This window comes from Neofelis nebulosa, chromosome 1, assembly GCF_028018385.1.
Source record: "Neofelis nebulosa isolate mNeoNeb1 chromosome 1, mNeoNeb1.pri, whole genome shotgun sequence".
Classification (NCBI taxonomy): Eukaryota; Metazoa; Chordata; class Mammalia; order Carnivora; family Felidae; genus Neofelis; species Neofelis nebulosa.
The window spans coordinates 152,803,938-152,821,586 of NC_080782.1; the positions used below are offsets into that span (position 1 = coordinate 152,803,938).

The 17,649-nt window shown below is 54.7% G+C and overlaps 1 protein-coding gene across 48 annotated transcripts in view; it reads left to right on the forward strand.

The window, feature by feature from the left end:
* The window catches only part of OBSCN (obscurin, cytoskeletal calmodulin and titin-interacting RhoGEF), a 198,606-nt gene that overhangs the window by 149,382 nt on the left and 31,575 nt on the right, over nucleotides 1–17,649 (forward strand). For all 48 annotated transcript variants that reach the window (XR_009264959.1, XM_058740572.1, XM_058740604.1 and 45 more), the window contains 16 exons: nucleotides 79–438; nucleotides 1,464–1,837; nucleotides 2,880–3,744; nucleotides 4,876–5,154; nucleotides 12,918–12,996; nucleotides 13,210–13,334; nucleotides 13,468–13,665; nucleotides 14,093–14,125; nucleotides 14,339–14,437; nucleotides 14,828–15,046; nucleotides 15,368–15,440; nucleotides 15,651–15,718; nucleotides 16,416–16,535; nucleotides 16,668–16,807; nucleotides 17,159–17,359; nucleotides 17,469–17,551. Coding sequence is in view for 47 of the 48 variants with exons in the window: in XM_058740572.1 (XP_058596555.1) it covers nucleotides 79–438; nucleotides 1,464–1,837; nucleotides 2,880–3,744; nucleotides 4,876–5,154; nucleotides 12,918–12,996; nucleotides 13,210–13,334; nucleotides 13,468–13,665; nucleotides 14,093–14,125; nucleotides 14,339–14,437; nucleotides 14,828–15,046; nucleotides 15,368–15,440; nucleotides 15,651–15,718; nucleotides 16,416–16,535; nucleotides 16,668–16,807; nucleotides 17,159–17,359; nucleotides 17,469–17,551 (3,316 nt within the window). In the remaining variant the exon portion in view is untranslated. The remainder of the gene's footprint in view (nucleotides 1–78; nucleotides 439–1,463; nucleotides 1,838–2,879; nucleotides 3,745–4,875; nucleotides 5,155–12,917; nucleotides 12,997–13,209; nucleotides 13,335–13,467; nucleotides 13,666–14,092; nucleotides 14,126–14,338; nucleotides 14,438–14,827; nucleotides 15,047–15,367; nucleotides 15,441–15,650; nucleotides 15,719–16,415; nucleotides 16,536–16,667; nucleotides 16,808–17,158; nucleotides 17,360–17,468; nucleotides 17,552–17,649) is intronic.

Sequence of the window (17,649 nt, forward strand, 5' to 3'; positions counted from 1 at the left end):
CCCGCCTGGAGTGCTCCAGACCTCCCCAAGATGGAGAGCCCCAGCGCGTCCTTTCTGAAGTGACTTTGTTTCCGGCAGAGCCCCTGGAGCCGGTGCCTGCGGCCAGCGCCCCCGTGCCTGCGGTCCCCACCCCCGTGTCTTCAGTCCCCGTGCCTGTGGCCCCGGTTCCTGCGCACCCAGCTCCCACACCTCTCGCTCCCGAGAGCCGGCAGGTGGCTGCCGGCGAGGACGTGTGTCTGGAGTGCGAGGTGGCTGAGGCGGGCGAGGTGGTGTGGCTGAAGGGGGCGGAGGTCATCCAACCCAGCGGGCGCTTCCAGGTTCTCTGCCAGGGTCAGCGGCGGATGCTGGTGATCCGGGGCTTCTCAGCGGAGGACCAGGGGGAGTACCACTGTGGCCTCACCAGAGACCCGGCCTCCTCTGCAGCTGCCTCCTTCCAGGGTGTGTCCTTGGGACCCAGCTAAGGTGGGGGTGGGGGTAGGGTGGGGCGGGTGGGGGTAAGCCAGCCCCTCCTCTTCATTAGCTCCTTGATCCTCCTGGGGAGCCCCTCTCACACCAAAGAAGACTGAGGTCTGGTGGGGAGATGCACAGACCCGTGTGGCTGAGTCTCTTGTCACAAATCATAGAGCTGGTACCTCAAGCCACACTGCTCCCTGAGCACGTCCTGGCCAACACATCCCTTGGTACCCACTGCTGGTCCCCTAAGCTCTCGGACCCTGCCTTCTGAGCCTCCTCCTCATGCACAGGGACCTCTTGTGCTCTGAGACCTCCCACTACGAGCGTCCCCACTCTGACCACATTCCCCTGTGCTCTGACCCCCCCACTATGAGCCTCCCCACTCTGACCACCTTTACCTGGTGCTCTGAACCCCCACTATGAGCCTCCCTACTCTGATGGCCTCTCCCCTATGCTCTGAGCCCCCCACTATGAGCCTCCCCACTCTGACCACCTCTCCCCTGTGCTCTGAAACCCCCACTATAAGCCTCCCCACTCTGACCACCTCTCCCCTGTGCTCTGAAGCCCCCACTATGAGCCTCCCCACTCTGACCACCTTCCCCTGTGCTCTGAACCCCCCACTATGAGCCTCCCCATTCTGACCACCTCTCCCCTGTGCTCTGAACCCCCCGCTATGAGCCTCCCCACTCTGACCACCTTCCCCTGTGCTCTGAACCCCCTCACACTATTTGTCCCACTGCATCTGCACTGATCCTGGCCCCGTGCTCCCCTGGGCTCACTCCTCCTGTGCAGGTGCCCAAGGTAGGGTGAAGTCTGGCTTCAGCAGGGGAAGCTGAGGCTGAGAGAGCAGTTCAGAGCCTCTGAAACTTCATAAAGACTGGACCTCCAGAAAACCCTGGTGGCCCAGGGAGGTGCCAGAGGCCTACTGAGGGGAACCACACAGCCGCCATGGCCAGCCTGGGGTCGAGGGTCTGTCCCGACTCTGCTGACCAGTCTCCTGTCCTTCTTAGTGGTGCTGACCACGGGATCTGAGGACGAGACCCCTGCACAGCCCAGCCTGCCCCCCGAGGCAGCCCAGGAGGGTGACCTGCACCTGCTGTGGGAGGCCCTGGCCCGGAAGCGTCGCATGAGCCGTGAACCCACGCTGGACTCCATCAGTGAGCTGCCCGAGGAGGATGGTCGTTCACCACGCCCGCGGCAGGAGGTAGAAGAAGTGGCCCCAGACCTCTCTGAGGACTACTCCACAGCAGACGAGCTGGCACGCACTGGCGAAGCCGACCTCTCGCATACCAGCTCTGACGATGAGTCCCGGGCAGGCACTCCCTCCCTGGTTACCTACCTCAAGAAGGCTGGGAAGCCCAGCACCTCACCACTGGCCAGCAAGGTGAGTGTCCAGTGTGGCCTTTGAAGAGAGGCCTGGATGTCTCAGATCTTCATCAGCCATATGCCCACCCATTTCTCCATTATCCATACATCTGTACATCTAACATCCATTTATACAACCACCTATCCACTCACCACTCATCTGCCATCCATTCTCTGTCCATGCATCCATCCATCCACTACCAACCCACCCATCTATGCATCCATCGATCCACCATTCACCATCCATCCATCCTTCCACCATTCACCCACCCATCCACCACCCACCCATCCATGCATCCACCCACCCATCCATCATTCACCATCCATCCACCCATCCATCCATCCATCCACCATTCACCCATCCACCACCCATCCCTCCATCCACCATCCCCACCCACCCATCCATCCATCCACTATTCATCCATCCATCCATCCATCCATCCATCCACCATTTACCCACCCATCCATCCATCCATCCATCCACCATTCACCCATCCACCACCCATCCCTCCATCCACCATCCCCACCCACCCATCCATCCATCCACTATTCATCCATCCATCCATCCATCCATCCACCATTTACCCACCCATCCACCACCCATCCATCCATCCATCCATCCACCATTCACCCACCCACCCATCCACCATTCACCATCCATCCATCCACCACTTACCCACCCATCCATCCACCATCCCCCACCCACCCACCCATCCATCCACCATCCACCCACCCATCTCCCACCACCCATGCATCCTCCCACCCACCATCCACCTGGCTGCTAAGAGCTAAACTGGTCTCTCTGTGGTGTTCCTCACAACCTGTCAGTCCCTGTCCAGGTAACCATTAGAAATGATTTCAGGGAGGGTGGGCTTGCCTCTCGGTGGCAATAGGAGTCATAAGCATCCAGCCTCTGTGAAAGTTATGCAATTTCAGGCAGGCAGAAGGCAGAGCAGCATGGTGAAGTGAAACATGAGCTTTGCTTCCAGCTTCCTGTATGTCCCTGCACTGTCCTTTCTCCGTCATGGGCCTCAGTTTCCCCGCCTTACCTGTGCACACAGCTTGGGATCCCTGCAGTTGGGAAGCCACAGAAGCATCAGGAACAGCTACCTGCAGTTCACCCACCCCTGGGAAACCTGAGGGCTGAAGACCTGGGTGACCTGTCCATGGACAAGGCAGCGGTGAAGATCCAGGCTGCCTTCAAAGGCTACAAGGTCCGCAAAGAGATGAAGCAGCAGGAAGGACCCGTGTTCTCCCGCACGTTTGGGGACACTGAGGCACAGGTGGGGGATGTCCTGCGTCTGGAGTGTGTGGTGTCCAGCAAGGCGGATGTGCGTGCTCGCTGGCTGAAGGACGGCGTGGAGCTGACTGACGGCCGGCACCACCACATCGACCAGCTTGGGGACGGCACTTGCTGTCTGCTGGTGACAGGCCTGGGCCGTGCAGACGCTGGCCGCTACACCTGCCAGGTGAGCAGCAAGTTCGGCCACGTGGCCCACAGCGCCTGTGTGGTAGTCAGCGGGACGGAGAGCGAGGCGGAGAGCTCCTCTGGGGGCGAGCTGGATGACGCCTTCCGCCGAGCAGCCCGGCGGCTGCACCGCCTGTTCCGCACCAAGGGCCCGGCCGAAGTATCGGACGAAGAGATCTTCCTGAGCGCAGACGAGGGCCCGGCGGAGGCGGAGGAGCCGGGGGACTGGCGGACGTACCGCGAAGAAGAGCACTTTGTCTACATTCGCTTCGAGGCGCTTGCCGAGGCCCACCGTGCGGTCACCTGCTTCCGGGAGATGTTTGGCACCATGGGCATCGGCGTGGACATCAGCCTGTCAGAGCAGGGGCCCCGGGGGGTGGAGATGCGCATCAGCAAGGTGGCTCCTGCCCCCGCAGCAGCTCAGGAGGTGGTGCCCCGGCCGCTGACCACAGACGCCGGTGAGTCTGCGCGCTGTCGGTGGCTGGGCCGGAAGGGGGAGAGGCGACAAGGGAGGAGGGGTGGGGGCAGGGTCTGGAGGGGAAGGGCGGGAAGGGGAGGGGCGGGACCAGGAAGGGGGAGGGGCGACAAGGGGGAGAGGCGGGGTCAGGGCTTGGAGGGGGAGGACAGGAAGGGAGAGGGTGGGTCCTGGAAGAGGAGGAGCGGGGCTGGAAAGGGAGGGCGGGGTAGGGAAAGAGGGGGCGGGGCCTGGAAGGGGGAGGGGCCTGGGATGAGGAGGGCTGGGGCGGTAAAGGGTGGAGCCTAGAATGGGATGGGGCGGGGCGTGGAAAGGAAGGTGGGGCGGGGCCTGGAAGGGAGGGTGGAGAGGGGCCTGGAAGGGAGGGCGAGAGGGGGCCTGGAAGGGAGGGTGGAGCAGGGCCGGGAGGGGGAGGGGCAGGGCCGGTGTGACCTGGGTCAGCTGAAGACTCAGGGAGCTGGCTGGGCTCCAGCTTGGGGCCACTGCGGATGCAGCTGCCCCGAGCTGGAGGAGCCCTGAATTTGGGGTTAGAGCTCGGTTTAAGTCCAGCTCTGTCTGTTACATGCTAGCCACTCTGAGCCTCAGTGTTGTCTATGAAGTGGGTATAGGAATATGGACTTTCCAGAGTTTGTGTTTGCTCCGTGAGGGTTTGGGGTAAAACCAGTATAAAAGGTGGCATTCCACGGCCCCCATCTTCTGCTCCAGCATTACTTTTAAAGCTACTCCATCATTCCCTTGTGTTTCCCTAGGAGTAAAGAAGGTATATAACCCCCATGGCCTCATGTCTGGAAACCTCCCCTGTGCAATTATGGGCCATTCTCACGCTTGCAGCCCACACGACTTATGTCTCTCCTTACCTGCTCCTCCTACCTGTTTCCTGCCCACTATCCCTCTGGCTTCTCAGTGGCTTGAGATGCAGGCTGGCAAGGAGAGGATCCTCCTAGAGAACAGGGGTGAAGCTGGCAGACGCAGAATTGTGTTTAGCCCCGGGGTCTGCAAGCACTCCCACGTGAATGGGTGCCGTGAACTGGATGCACGTTGAGCCGCTGGCAACTGGGCTGACTGGTGGAGACCCTGGGGCCAGCTCACTGCATACTTTGCCTGACCCTCCCAGCCCCAGTGTTCCTGACTGAGCTGCAGAATCAGGAGGTGCAGGACGGGTACCCCGTGAGCTTCGACTGTGTGGTGACAGGCCAGCCGGTGCCCACCGTGTGCTGGTTCAAGGATGGCAGGATGCTGGAGGAGGATGACCACTACATGATCAGTGAGGACCAACAGGGCGGCCACCAGCTCATCATCACTGCAGTGGTACCTGCAGACATGGGTGTCTACCGCTGCATGGCTGAGAACAGCATGGGTGTGTCGTCCACCAAGGCAGAGCTCCGTGTGGACCGTGAGTGTGGCAGCCCCCAGAGAGCACTGGTTTTGGGTCGGACAGGATGTGGAGCCTCATATCTTGTGGCTGGGGTGGGGGCAGAGACCTTATCTCCTTGGGAGGTGCCTAGGCTGGGGAGGGGCCTGGGACAGTTTGGAGGTGTCTGGCACACTTGGGCGGTTACCTATGGCACAACAAGAAATATGTACTTGGTCTTGTTCCGGGTTCCTAGCACACAGTTCTTAAATCCCTGGAAGTTTCCCGAGTGATAAGGGACCAGGAGGCATGTTGTATTCTAATGCCGAGACTCCTGGTGGGCCTCAGGACAAGTACATCCATTTGATTGTTGACAGAAGTGCAAGGGCAATTAAGTGGAGGCAGGATAGAATTTCAGATTCAAGGATAGAATCTCAAGTAGTGCTGGAGTCATTGGGACATTTATAGGCAAAGAATTAGACCTTGGCTTTATATAAAAATTAGCTCAAAATGGACTATATATGTAAATGTTAAATACAAAACTATGAAGGTTTCAGGAAAAAAAAATAGGAAAAAATATTTAGGATCCAGGAGAACACTTCTTAGATTTGATACTAAGCACACCCATAAAAGGGAAAATTGGTAAAAGTTATGAATGTTTGCTCTGAGAAAGACCCCGTGCAGAGGGTTGTCAGAGTACAGGATGGGAGAAGGTATCTGCAAACCACATATCTAGTAAAGGACTTTATCTAAAAATAAATACAATAAATTCTACCTCTGAAACCAATAAAAATAAGGAAAGCATGAAATATATGTGCAGGAAAACTTTGGTTTGTGAGCATAATTCATTCCGGAAGCATGTTTGTAATCCAAAGTGCTCGTATATCAAAGCAAATTTCCCCATAAGAAATAATAGAAACTCAGATGATTTGCTCCACAGCCCCCAAATACTCATATAAAAATGATTACAATACTGTAATATAATGCAAAATAATCAAGAAAATACAAAATATAAAGAAAAATTAACATGTACTTACCCTGAAAACGTTTGTGGCTGGTGTAAGGGAGACAAGGGAGAGGAGGATTATTGTGTAGGGCAACCTTCACTATCACTAATGGAATCACTGCTATCTATTGGTTCCATGGAACCTTCTGCATGGGGGCCATTTTATACACTCACATGGATGTTGACCTCACTACAGTATTAATAAATTCTTGTCACATATTGAATGTAACTGTCAATAAGGCGGCAGAGGAAATGATCTATATCTGCAGGCAGCCTGACCTAGAATGAAGCTAAGCATTCCTACCTAAGCTCACTCTTGTATGGAAAAGCAAAGGGCCATCCATAGGTGATTGGAAGTGACAAAAAAAAAAAAAAAAAAAAAGCACAAGTGCCAGTTGTGGGCACCTTCCAATGTTTTGAAAAACCACTGATTTATGTGAAATGCCATGGCCTGAGACTGAGCATGAGCATCTGAGCATAGAAGGCAATCACCCACAATCCTGCAGTGAGAGAGAAAGAGAGAAAGAGAGAGAGAGAGAACCATTGACTCAGTTGTAATCATGTGACATTCAGTGTCACATACTACTCATATTGCAACACATCGCTCAGTTTATCAAGTTAAAATTTATTAGAAATGTTTGCTCATCTTGTGGAATGCTCGCAGAACAAGTTGTTCACAATCCAGTTTTACTGTGTATATAAAGAATGGTCAACAGTAAACAATAAAAAAAAAAGAAATTAAAAATCCAGTTAGAACAGGAGCAAAAGACATGTCCAGATGTTTCACACCAGAGGACACCCTGAAGGCAAATAACATGGAAGATATTCACCATCATTAGCCACCAGGGAAATGCTGATCAAAACCCCAGCGAGACATCACTCTACACTTAGCAGGATGGCTAAAATAAAAAATAGAGATAACACCCAGTGCTGGCGAGGAGGCAGAGAAACAGGATTGATTATGCATTGCTGGCAGGAATGTAACATGGTACACTCCATCTGGAAAAGAGGGTGGCAGTCAGTTACAAAACCAACCGCATAGCTAACATGTAATGCAACAGTTGCTGTTTTTGGTGTTTATCCCAGAGAAATGAAATCCCAAATTCATAATAAAACTTGTACCCAAAGGCTCTTAGCAACCTTATTCTCAACAGCCGGTAACTGGTCACAACCCAGCTGTCCTTCAGTGGGCGATGGTTACACGGTGATACAGCCATTGTAGGGAACACTGCTTGGCAAGGAAAAGAGATGTGTCAGTGTCACCTTCTGTAGTTATGACACAAGCGACCTCGGTTGCTGGAGACTGAAGGGTATATAAGGTCTGAGAAAAACTAGGTTATCTCTAACAGATTCACGGGAGGCCAAAGCAAACCTCCCCCATCCCAGCTTTGGCGGGCACTTCTAAGACCTGTATATGAGTTTCCAAGGGGCTGGGAACACAGGGGCCCAGGAGAGGTCATCAAGCAACACTAACAAGATGTAGGGCCAAATGTGGAGTCAGTATCATCAGCACAACTGCACACAACAGTAAGTCAGTTACCTCGCATGAGACCAGATTGTGTGTTTACCCAGTAGGAGATATTTCATTCTGCTGTGTAGATCTGGATTTCCATCTGCTCTCACTTTCTTTCTGCCTGAGGGACATCTTTCTGCATCTTTTTTGTAGTCTGGGTATGCTAGAGTTCTCTCAGCTTTTGTATGCCTGAAAGAAATGTCTATTTCTGTTTTGGTTCTGGAAGATATTTTTGTTAGGACTTTTTTTTTTTTTCCTCTTTTTCATTCCTTAAAGGTGCTGTTCCACTGTTTACTAACTTGCATTGTTTCCACCTGAGAAATAGGATGCCATTCTTACCTTTGTTTCTCTGTGCAAAATTTGCCTTTTCTCTTGGGATTTAAAGTGTTTAGATATTTACACACCATCGAAGTTGTTGTTTAAAAATGTGCAATTCAGTGGATTGTAGTATATTCATAATGTTGTGCGACCAGCATGACCATCCAGTGCCAGAGTGTTGCAGACTTTGAATCTGAAGTTCTCTCGTGTCCAGCAAGAGAGCAGATGCAGAATTGCATATGAGAGAGGCTAATGTCCGGGAGGAGACAAGAGCCCCAAACAGGGGTTTTGTCTCTGTATTGATTGAACTCTCAAGGTTTTACATATGTGGTGAACTTGCTGAAGAAACAATAAGCTAGGGACCAATAACTTGTGTGTGTAACAAGCAAAGGGTTCGGGGGGCGAGTGGCATTAGAAGTTGAGATTAAATCTGAGTGTGGTTTTGATTTGTATTTCCCTGATAAGGAGCGACATTGAGCATCTTTTCATGTGGAGGTTCCTCAGAAAATTAAAAATAGACCTACCCTATGACCCAGCAATAGCACTGCTAGGAATTTACCCAAGGGATACAGGAGTACTGATGCATAGGGGCACTTGTACCCCAATGTTTATAGCAGCACTCTCAACAATAGCCAAATTATGGATAGAGCCTAAATGTCCACCAACTGATGAATGGATAAAGAAATTGTGGTTTATATACACAATGGAGTACTACATGGCAATGAGAAAGAACGAAATATGGCCCTTTGTAGCAACGTGGATGGAACTGGAGAGTGTGATGCTAAGTGAAATAAGCCATACAGAGAAAGACAGATACCATATGTTTTCACTCTTATGTGGATCCTGAGAAACTTAACAGAAACCCATGGAGGAGGGGAAGGAAAAAAAAAAAGAGGTTAGAGTAGGAGAGAGCCAAAGCATAAGAGACTGTTAAAAACTGAGAACAAACTGAGGGTTGATGGGGGGTGGGTAGGAGGGGAGGGTGGGTGATGGGTATTGAGGAGGGCACCTTTTGGGATGAGCACTGGGTGTTGTATGGAAACCAATTTGACAATAAATTTCATATATTGAAAAAAAAAGTTGAGATTAAAGCACAATGATACACCAGATGGACAGTGTTTCTCTGTGGGTGATACAGCCAAGCAGCTCCTATCTCCAAAGTGTAAGGTTGCTGGAGCAGGGTGCCTCAAGGCTAACAAAGCACCTTTTCTCTAGCTAACGTCGGGTGCTTCTACCCTGTAGTGGCTTTCCGCCTCTAACTGGTCTCGGACACTTTCATCCTGTTGAGGTGGCTTTCCATCCTAAGCCTTGTTAACTCATTAGTGCAAGCTCAGGGAATTATTATTTTTATTTTTTTAACATTTACTTATTTTTGAGAGACAGAGTGCAAGTGGGGGAGGGGCAGAGAGAGATTGAGAGACAGAGAGAGAGGGAGAGAGAATCTGAAGCAGGCTCCAGGCTCTGAGCTGTCAGTACAGAACCCAAGGTGGGGCTTAAACTCTAGAACTGCGAGATCATGACCTGAGCTGAAGTTGACGCCTGAGTCACCCAGGCGCCCCCAAGCTAAGGGAATTCTTACGCTTATTTCCCACACCAGAGCATTTCTGTCATCCCAGAAAGAAACCCTGTGTCCATTCACTGTCAATCCCCACTCTGCCTTCCCTGGCCCCTGGAGACCACTAAGCTACTTTCTGTCTCTGTGGGTTTGCCTGTTCTGGACATTTCATATAAATGGAATCATATGATACGTGGCCTTTTGTGTCTGGTTCCTGTCACTGAACATGTCCCAGAGATCTATGTGTGTTGTAAAATACATCAGTACCTCATCTGTTTTTCAGGTTGAACAATACTCCCTTGTATGTGGACTGCTTATCCATTCATCAGGTGGTGTTTATCAATCACTTGTCTTGGGTCTTATAAGTAATGCTGTTGCACACATCTGTGTACAAGTAATTGTGTTTTGTGACATACGTGTTCAGTTCTCTTGGACACATACCTAGGAATGGAATCACGTGGTCATATGGCAATTCTGTGGCTAACTTTTGGAGGAATGGCCATGCTCTACAGGGGCTGTGCCATTGTCAATTCCCACCAGCAATGGATGCAGGTTCGAATTCCCTACATCCTCATCAGTACTTGTTATTATTCACCTTTTTATTTATTAAAAAAATTTAATGTTTATTTATTTATGAGAGAGAGAGAGAGCGAGCAGGGGATGGGCAGAGGGAGGGAGACAGAGGATCCTGTACTGTCAGCACAGAGCCTGATGTGGGACTCAAACCCACAAACCTTAAGATCATGACCTGCGGCAAAGTTGGACACTCAACCAGACTGAGCCACCCAGGGGTTTTTAGTAATTGCTGCCCTAAGCAGTGTGGTTTTGACCTGCATTTCCCTGGTGACTAAGGATGTTGAGTATCTTTTCATGTATCTTTTATTGGATATTTGTGTATGTTTTTTGGGGGAAATGTCTACTCAGGTCTTTTCCCCATTTTCAGATTGGGTTTTGATTTTGAGTTGTTCTTTATATATTCTGCGTAGTAGGCCATTATCAAATATATGATTTTTGAACATTTTTCCCCATTCTGAGGGTTTTCTTTCCACTTTCTTGATACACAAAATTTTCAATTTGATGAAGTCCACTACTTTTCCTTTGCTTGCTTGTACTTTTGTTGTGACGTCTACAAGACCATCACCTAGTTTTTGCTATAAACATTTACAACCATGCTTTCCTCTAAGAGTTTTACAGGTTTAGCTCTGACATTTAGGTTTGCTTTTTGTATATGGTGAGAGGCTAAGGGCCCAAATTCATCCTTGTCTTGTGGAAATCCAATGTTCCAGCACTGTTTGTGGAAAAGACTATTTTCCTCCATAAGATGGTCCTGGAACTCTTGTCAAAATCTCATTTCCATGAAACAAGTGGGTTTATTTCTGGGCTCTTCATTCTGTCTCATTTATCCGTGATCTGACCATCATGCCACCAGCATGCTGTCTTGATGGCTGTAGCTTCATTGTAAGTTTTGACATCTAGACATGTGGGTCCTCCAACTTTGCTCTCATTCAAGACTGTTTTGAGCCTCTGGGTCCTTTGCATTTCTACATGAGTTTTAGGATCAGTGTGTCTGCAGACCTTCTTGAGATCCTCCTCGGAGGTGGGGCCCAGGAAGCTGGGCTTATTCCCTCCCTCTACTGAAAGGAAAGACTTCCTGAGCACCTGATCCACAGATTGTGAAAGTTTCCAGTCTGACTAGAAACACAGTATCCTCCGCACTGTGTCCATGGCCCCTTCAGAGGTCTCTTACCCCATGTGCACATGCCAGTCAGTGCTTTGCTGACCCTCCAGTGAGAGGGTCCCCACTCTGTGTGCAGCTCTCTCTTCTCTGGCTTCTGTCCTGTGGACTCCAGTAGCCTTCATCTTCCAGGATGCCAGCTCTGTCTCCTCAACTCAGGGTCTACCTGGCTCTGCCAACCTCAGTTTCCCCTCCTAGACCTGGACACTGAAGGCAGGAAGCTGGGGTGATCACAGGGCTCACCATTATTTCCTATCTGTAAGGGATCAACAGGAAATTCTCTGACACCAGCTGGGGGTCCTACAATTCACTCAGCTCTGGCCCCATCTATGTGGAGATGGCATCAGACCCCACAGGCTCAGCCCCACAAGACCACCCCCACTTCAGACGCCAACCCCAAGTCCAGACATCACCTGTGCTCTGACCCACAGACAACAGATCACAGGTTCCCACAGCCCCTCCTCGGGTCTGATGAATGTGTTGGAGGGACTCAGAGAGCTCAGGGAAATGTTTGACTTGCTAGATTAGTGGTTTATTACAAAAGGATATAACTCAGGGATAGCCCGTTAGAAGAGACGCCCAGATCAAGATGCTGGGGAAGGGATGGGAAGCTTCCATGCCTCTCCAGGCACGTCATTCTCCCCACGTCTCTACGTGCTCCCCAGCCTTCAATCCCCCCCAACGCTGAGACTGTCCCTCTGAGTTTTCATGGGGGCTTCATTGCATAGACATGATCGATTAACCCATTGTCCATTGGTGATTGATTCCATCTCCCCTTCCCAGAGGTCAGGGGCAGGACTGAAGCCTCCAACTCTCTGGTCCCATGGTGGGGTCCACAGGCCACCAGCCGCCATCCCTAGGGGCTTTCTAAAGTCACCACAACAACATGAACTTGGGCTTGTTATGAACACTGTGACACCTTCATTGCTGTCTTCAGTTGGGAAACCCAAGGGCTTTAGGACCTCTAAGCCAGGAACAGTGACAAGGGCTGAGTCCATATTTCTTATAAATCACACTATCACAGCCATTGTCCCACATATTCTGTATGGGGGAAGGGGAGGCTGTTGGGGCTACTGCAGCAGGGACCACAGAGCAGGCGGTAGAAACAACAGAAGTGTACTGCTCGTGGCTGCAGTCAAGCTCTTCCTCGCATGGGGTTGCTTCCTGTCAGGGCACTAATGCCATTGCCATGGTGGGGGCTCTGCTGTCAGGAGCTCCTGACTCCCTGACTACCTCCCAGAGCACCTGCTCTTGACACCAGCACACTGCAGGTTTCCACATTTGAGGTCAAGGGGACACGAACATCCTGCCTACAGCAGAGGGTGAGTCCAGACCCTGTTACTCCTTCACGGCTGGCTGTATATGTCACTCCTTGTTCCCTAGCGGGGAAGACTGGAGGATATAGCCTTGGCCGCTCTCTGCCAGTCACAAGGCCCAGCATCACCCAGTATTGACAATTTGTTGGGACTTGCAGTTAGATACAGGCCTGGAAACATGGAGACAGCCTGGGGTGTGGAAGGGACACCGTCTACAATGTGCCCCATGGCCTCTCCCCCAGGAGTGTCAGTGGCTCCTAGGGATGGACTCGCACTGAGAGCCAGGTGGCTAGCCTCTGGTGGGGGGCCATGCCTGGGCAGGTGGGGCACAGAGCTCACTCCAGCCACTGTTCCTCTACCAGTGACCAGCACGGACTATGAAACTGCGGCCGATGCAACGGAGACCTCCTCCTACTTCAGCGCCCAAGGCTACCTGTCCAGGTAGAGGTCCATGTGGACGCAGGCAGCACCCAGCAGGCTGGTGGTGCAGGCCCAGGGGGGGCGGCAGTGCTGTCCTGGGCAGACGGAACCTGAGTCCTGGAGCTCTCAGCCAGGCCCTGGCAGTGTCCTGCCAGCAAGCAGGGGTCTGCAGGAGCCATCCAGGCCTGACCCCTTGCTGGTCCACCTCATGCCCCTTCTCTGTTCTCCCACCAGCCGGGAGCAAGAGGGCACGGAGTCTACCTCAGAGGAGGGGCAGCTGCCCCAGGTGGTGGAGGAGATGAAGGACCTCCAGGTGGCCCCTGGCACGCGCCTGGCCAAGTTCCAGCTCAAAGTGAAAGGTGAGGAAGAGAGACAGATGGCCCGGAGCGCCATCTGGACAGTGGAGGCTGGGTGGGCATGGGGGCCAGGGGGTTCTGAGGGCAGGGCGTGCTGGCCGGGGGCTGTGTGCTGACCAGTCCCCTGTGGTCCCAGGCTACCCAGCGCCACGGCTGTACTGGTTCAAAGACGGGCAGCCCCTGACGGCTTCTGCACACATCCGCATGGCTGACAGGAAGACGATTCACACCCTGGAGGTTGTATCTGTCACCAAGGAGGATGCCGGCCAGTACTCAGCCTACATTAGCAACGCCGTGGGCGCCGCCTACTCATCAGCCCGGCTGCTGGTCCGAGGTGGGTGCGGGGGACTGGGTGTCCCCACCTGGGCAGTGCAAGTGGCCTGGGTGGGGGCAGGCAGGCAGTGAAACAGACCCACAAGTGTGGGAGCACCAGGAGACTGCGGAGGAGGAGGTCAGGAGTCACTTTTGGAGGATGGGTATGAGCTCCTTTGTCCCAAGTTCTGAGCATCGCAAGGTGCTCCCAGGTCATGCCAGAGGGAGTGGACGAGGGACCCAGCTCTGCCCAGGCTTCACTCGCCCTTGGGTGCCACCCCACGTGCTGGCTCCAGATCGACGCCCACACTCTTGGGGCCGTGGAGGGGTGTGTGTATGAGAGTGGGTGGGACACCCCTACAGACTCCTACCCCCAGCAGGTGCACAGGCCCAGAGGAGGGAGGCCCCCTGGTGCTACAGGCCTGACTTCCATTTCTTGCCTCTTTCAGGCCCCAAAGATCCCGAAGAGAAGCCAGAATCAGGTGAGCCGACTCGGGTGGGCAGAGGTGGGTGGGTGGCTCAGCAAAGTGAGTGAGGGACACAGCGTCGCAGGTGGAGGAGGGTGCACTGTAGGCCGTGGAGACCCAACCTCCAGATGGGATGGGGCTGAGACCTGGGAGGGGGGCCTTGGTGCCCCGAGGATGGGGAGCAGGGGTTTGACATGCATTCATCACCAATGCTTGCTGTTTCTCCAGATGTGTACCAGCAGCTGGTGCCGCCCCGATTCCTGGAAAGATTCACCTCCAAGAAAGTGAAGAAAGGCTCCAGCATCACCTTTTCAGTGAAGGTGGAAGGTGGGGCCCTCCTACTGTCCTGCCCCTTGACAAGGACAGCCAAACCCAGGATCAGAGCGGGCCCCGCCCCCTTCCTACCTAGGACTCCTCCCTCAGGATCAGAGCGGGGCTTGCCCTCTCCCCACCTAGGACTCCTCCCCCAGGTTCAGAGCGGGGCCCCTCCCTCTTCCCACCTGGCACTCCTCCCCCAGGCTCAGAGCGAGCCCCTCCCTCTTCCCACCTGGGACTCCTTCCTCCCCCAGGCTGAGCGGGACCCCTCCCTCTTCCCACCTGGGACTCCTCCCCCAGGATCAGAGAGGGCCCTACCCTCTTCCTACCTAGGACACCCCCCAAGGCCCTTCAGTCTTCCCATCTCCCCAAGTCTCCCTCACTGTTCCCTCCTGCCCACAGGGTGCCCAGCCCCAGCCGTGCACTGGCTGCGGGAGGAGGCTGAGCGAGGCGTGCTGTGGATTGGCCGTGACACGCCAGGCTACACGGTGGCCAGCTCTGCACAGCAGCACAGTCTGGTCCTGCTGGATGTGGGCAGACAGCACCAGGGCACATACACCTGCATCGCCAGCAACAGCGCTGGCCAGGCCCTCTGCTCCGCTAGCCTGCACATCTCTGGCCGTGAGTGGGCGTGGGTGACTGCGGGCAGCTGACCTTCACTGAGCCCCCGACCCAGAGCCCTCTCCTGTTGGCCCCCTGAACACAGAGCCCCATGGGCCAGCTCCCACCCCTGTCTTGTAGGCTCTGCATAGCTGGATGAGACCCTCCTAGAAACCCCCTGCCCCCCTGAGTGTTATCCTCCTGGGCCCCACTCCACCTTGGGGCTCCCAAGGGCGAGGGTCAATGTCCCTGCTGGGGGTAGACACCCTGGGTCGGGTCCCCGCCAGAATTGGCTCAGGGCTGTGGGGCGTCATCCTGAGGCTCACCCTGTTCTCCTGACAGTGCCCAAGGAAGCAGGGGCAGCAGAGGAGCATGCTGGGGTGAAGGAGGCCCTCATCTCCACCTTCCTGCAGGGGTGAGTAGGGGAAGCAGGTCAGCAGCAGCAGGCCTGGGAGTGGGGCGTTGCCGCCCTTGGGAGGGAACCCCATCCAGACTGCAGCCCAGCCTTGCCCCTCAAGGACTCTGTGGCTTGGGCCAGGCCCTGTCCCTCTCTGTGCCTCAGTGTCCCCACTGTAACACCAGGGCTTCGGCTGAAGCATTCCCTCAGGATGCCCCTCCCCTTTAGGACCCAAGCCGTCTCCACGCAGATGTCAGAACCTGCAGGTTTCACTGATCTTGCTGGGCAGAGGAAAGGTATGGGCTGATTGGGAGCAGGGAGCAGGGTGGGGGTCAATGCACCCAGTGCAGGGGTGAGGCATGGAGGAGGCTGCTCCAGGCCCACAGCTGCTCCAGAAATACCTGCTCGTCCTCTCTGGGCCAGGGCTTCCTGCCCTCTCCTGGGCCTGATTCTGAATGCTAGTTGGTGTCAGGGCCATTTCTGAGCCTTGCAGATCTGACCCTTGGCTCACAGCTCACGCCCAGCGGGCTGTGTGGATTCCTGGCCTGGACACAGGTGGCAGTGATGGCTAGGTGAAGGCAGTGCAGGAGGCAGGTGCTGGGCATGCCAGCATCCAGACCTGATCGGTCCTGGATTCTCCCCCGTCCCCAGCAGGGTCCTTCAGTTCATTTCCTGGCCACCTGCACAGGGCCTTCTGGCACCTTGGGGTATTTGTAACTTTTTAATGGAAAGCAGGGAGTCTGCACAGAAGTAGAGAAGGGAAGGCCATGTGCTCTGTGTGCTGGTTGCCCACCTTTGGGATCACTTCTTGGCTGACCCCCACTCATCCAGGCAGCCCTCATTCACTCTTGACCCGACCCTGCAAAGCTTCCAGCAGTGATGGCCCCAAGTCTGTGCATTCCTCTGCACTGCTGACACTTGAGCCCAGGTCCAGGCCTGGAGAGCACAGGTCTGCAGGGCCTGCAGCTAGCTGAGCCAGCTTCTGGTCCCCAGGAGAGCCGATGGCGGTGGAGGCCCGTAGCCACTTGTCCTTGGCCGAGGTGGGCACAGAGGAGTTCCTGCAGAAGCTCACCTCCCAGATCACAGAGATAGTGTCGGCCAAGATCACGCAGGGTGAGGGCGCCGCTGGCTGTGGGGCAAGGGTAGGGGCAGTGACTGAATTCCCTTGTCCACGCACCCTGGGGACCCACGGGGAGGGGATATGGGCCAGGCCCTTCCTGGGCATCACATGCCCTATGCCCCCAGCCAAGCTGCAGGTGCCTGGAGGTGACAGCGATGAGGAATCTAAGACACCATCTGCATCCCCCTGGCATGGCCGTTCCCGCCCCTCCTCCAGCGTCCAGGAGTCATCCTCGGAGTCGGAGGATGGGGACTCCCGTGGCGAGGTGCTCTGATGGGGCAGTGGGGGGCAGGCAGCGGGCAGGGCACCGGTGGGGGGAGGAGTGGGAGCATAATACTGCCACCTGGGATGGCCTGGACCCCTGGGCCCTCTGGGGTGGCCTCACTGCCACCCTGATGGGATTTCCATCAGCAGAGTTGGGTTGAGCTTGTCCTGGAACTTCTGGAACCTCAGGATGGCTTCTCCCCCAACGTGATGCCAGGCACTCCACAGCCTCAGGAGGCCCGGCTGGCTCCAGTCTGGGTTTTCCCTGCTCTGGGGTCTTTGTGGGGGCTGTGGGGGCCTTGGTAGGTCAGGCTGGCATCCCTCTGGTCTGACTCGGCATCATCCCCCCCAGATCTTCGACATCTATGTGGTCACGGCTGACTACCTGCCCCTGGGGGCCGAGCAGGATGCCATCTCACTGCGGGAGGGCCAGTATGTGGAAGTGCTGGACTCCGCCCACCCGCTGCGCTGGCTTGTGCGCACCAAGCCCACCAAGTCCAGCCCCTCACGGCAGGGCTGGGTGTCCCCTGCCTACCTGGACAGGCGGCTCAAGGTACCGGATGGCTGGGGTGGGGTCCTGGGATGGACCCCTGGGTCCTCCCACAGGGCAGGGCTGGGCCAGAGACTGGACCACCTGCCACCGTCCCTCATTTTCTCACCAGCTGTCACCCGAGTGGGGGCCCACCGAGGCCCCCGAGTTCCCGGGGGAGGCCGTGTCTGAGGATGAATACAAGACAAGGCTAAGGTGAGGGTCCGGCAGGCAGGGGCAGGAGCGGCTTTGTGGCCTCCAGGTAGCCTTGGGGGTGCTGCCCACATTGCCGGGCTTGTTCTGAAGGTGGGTGG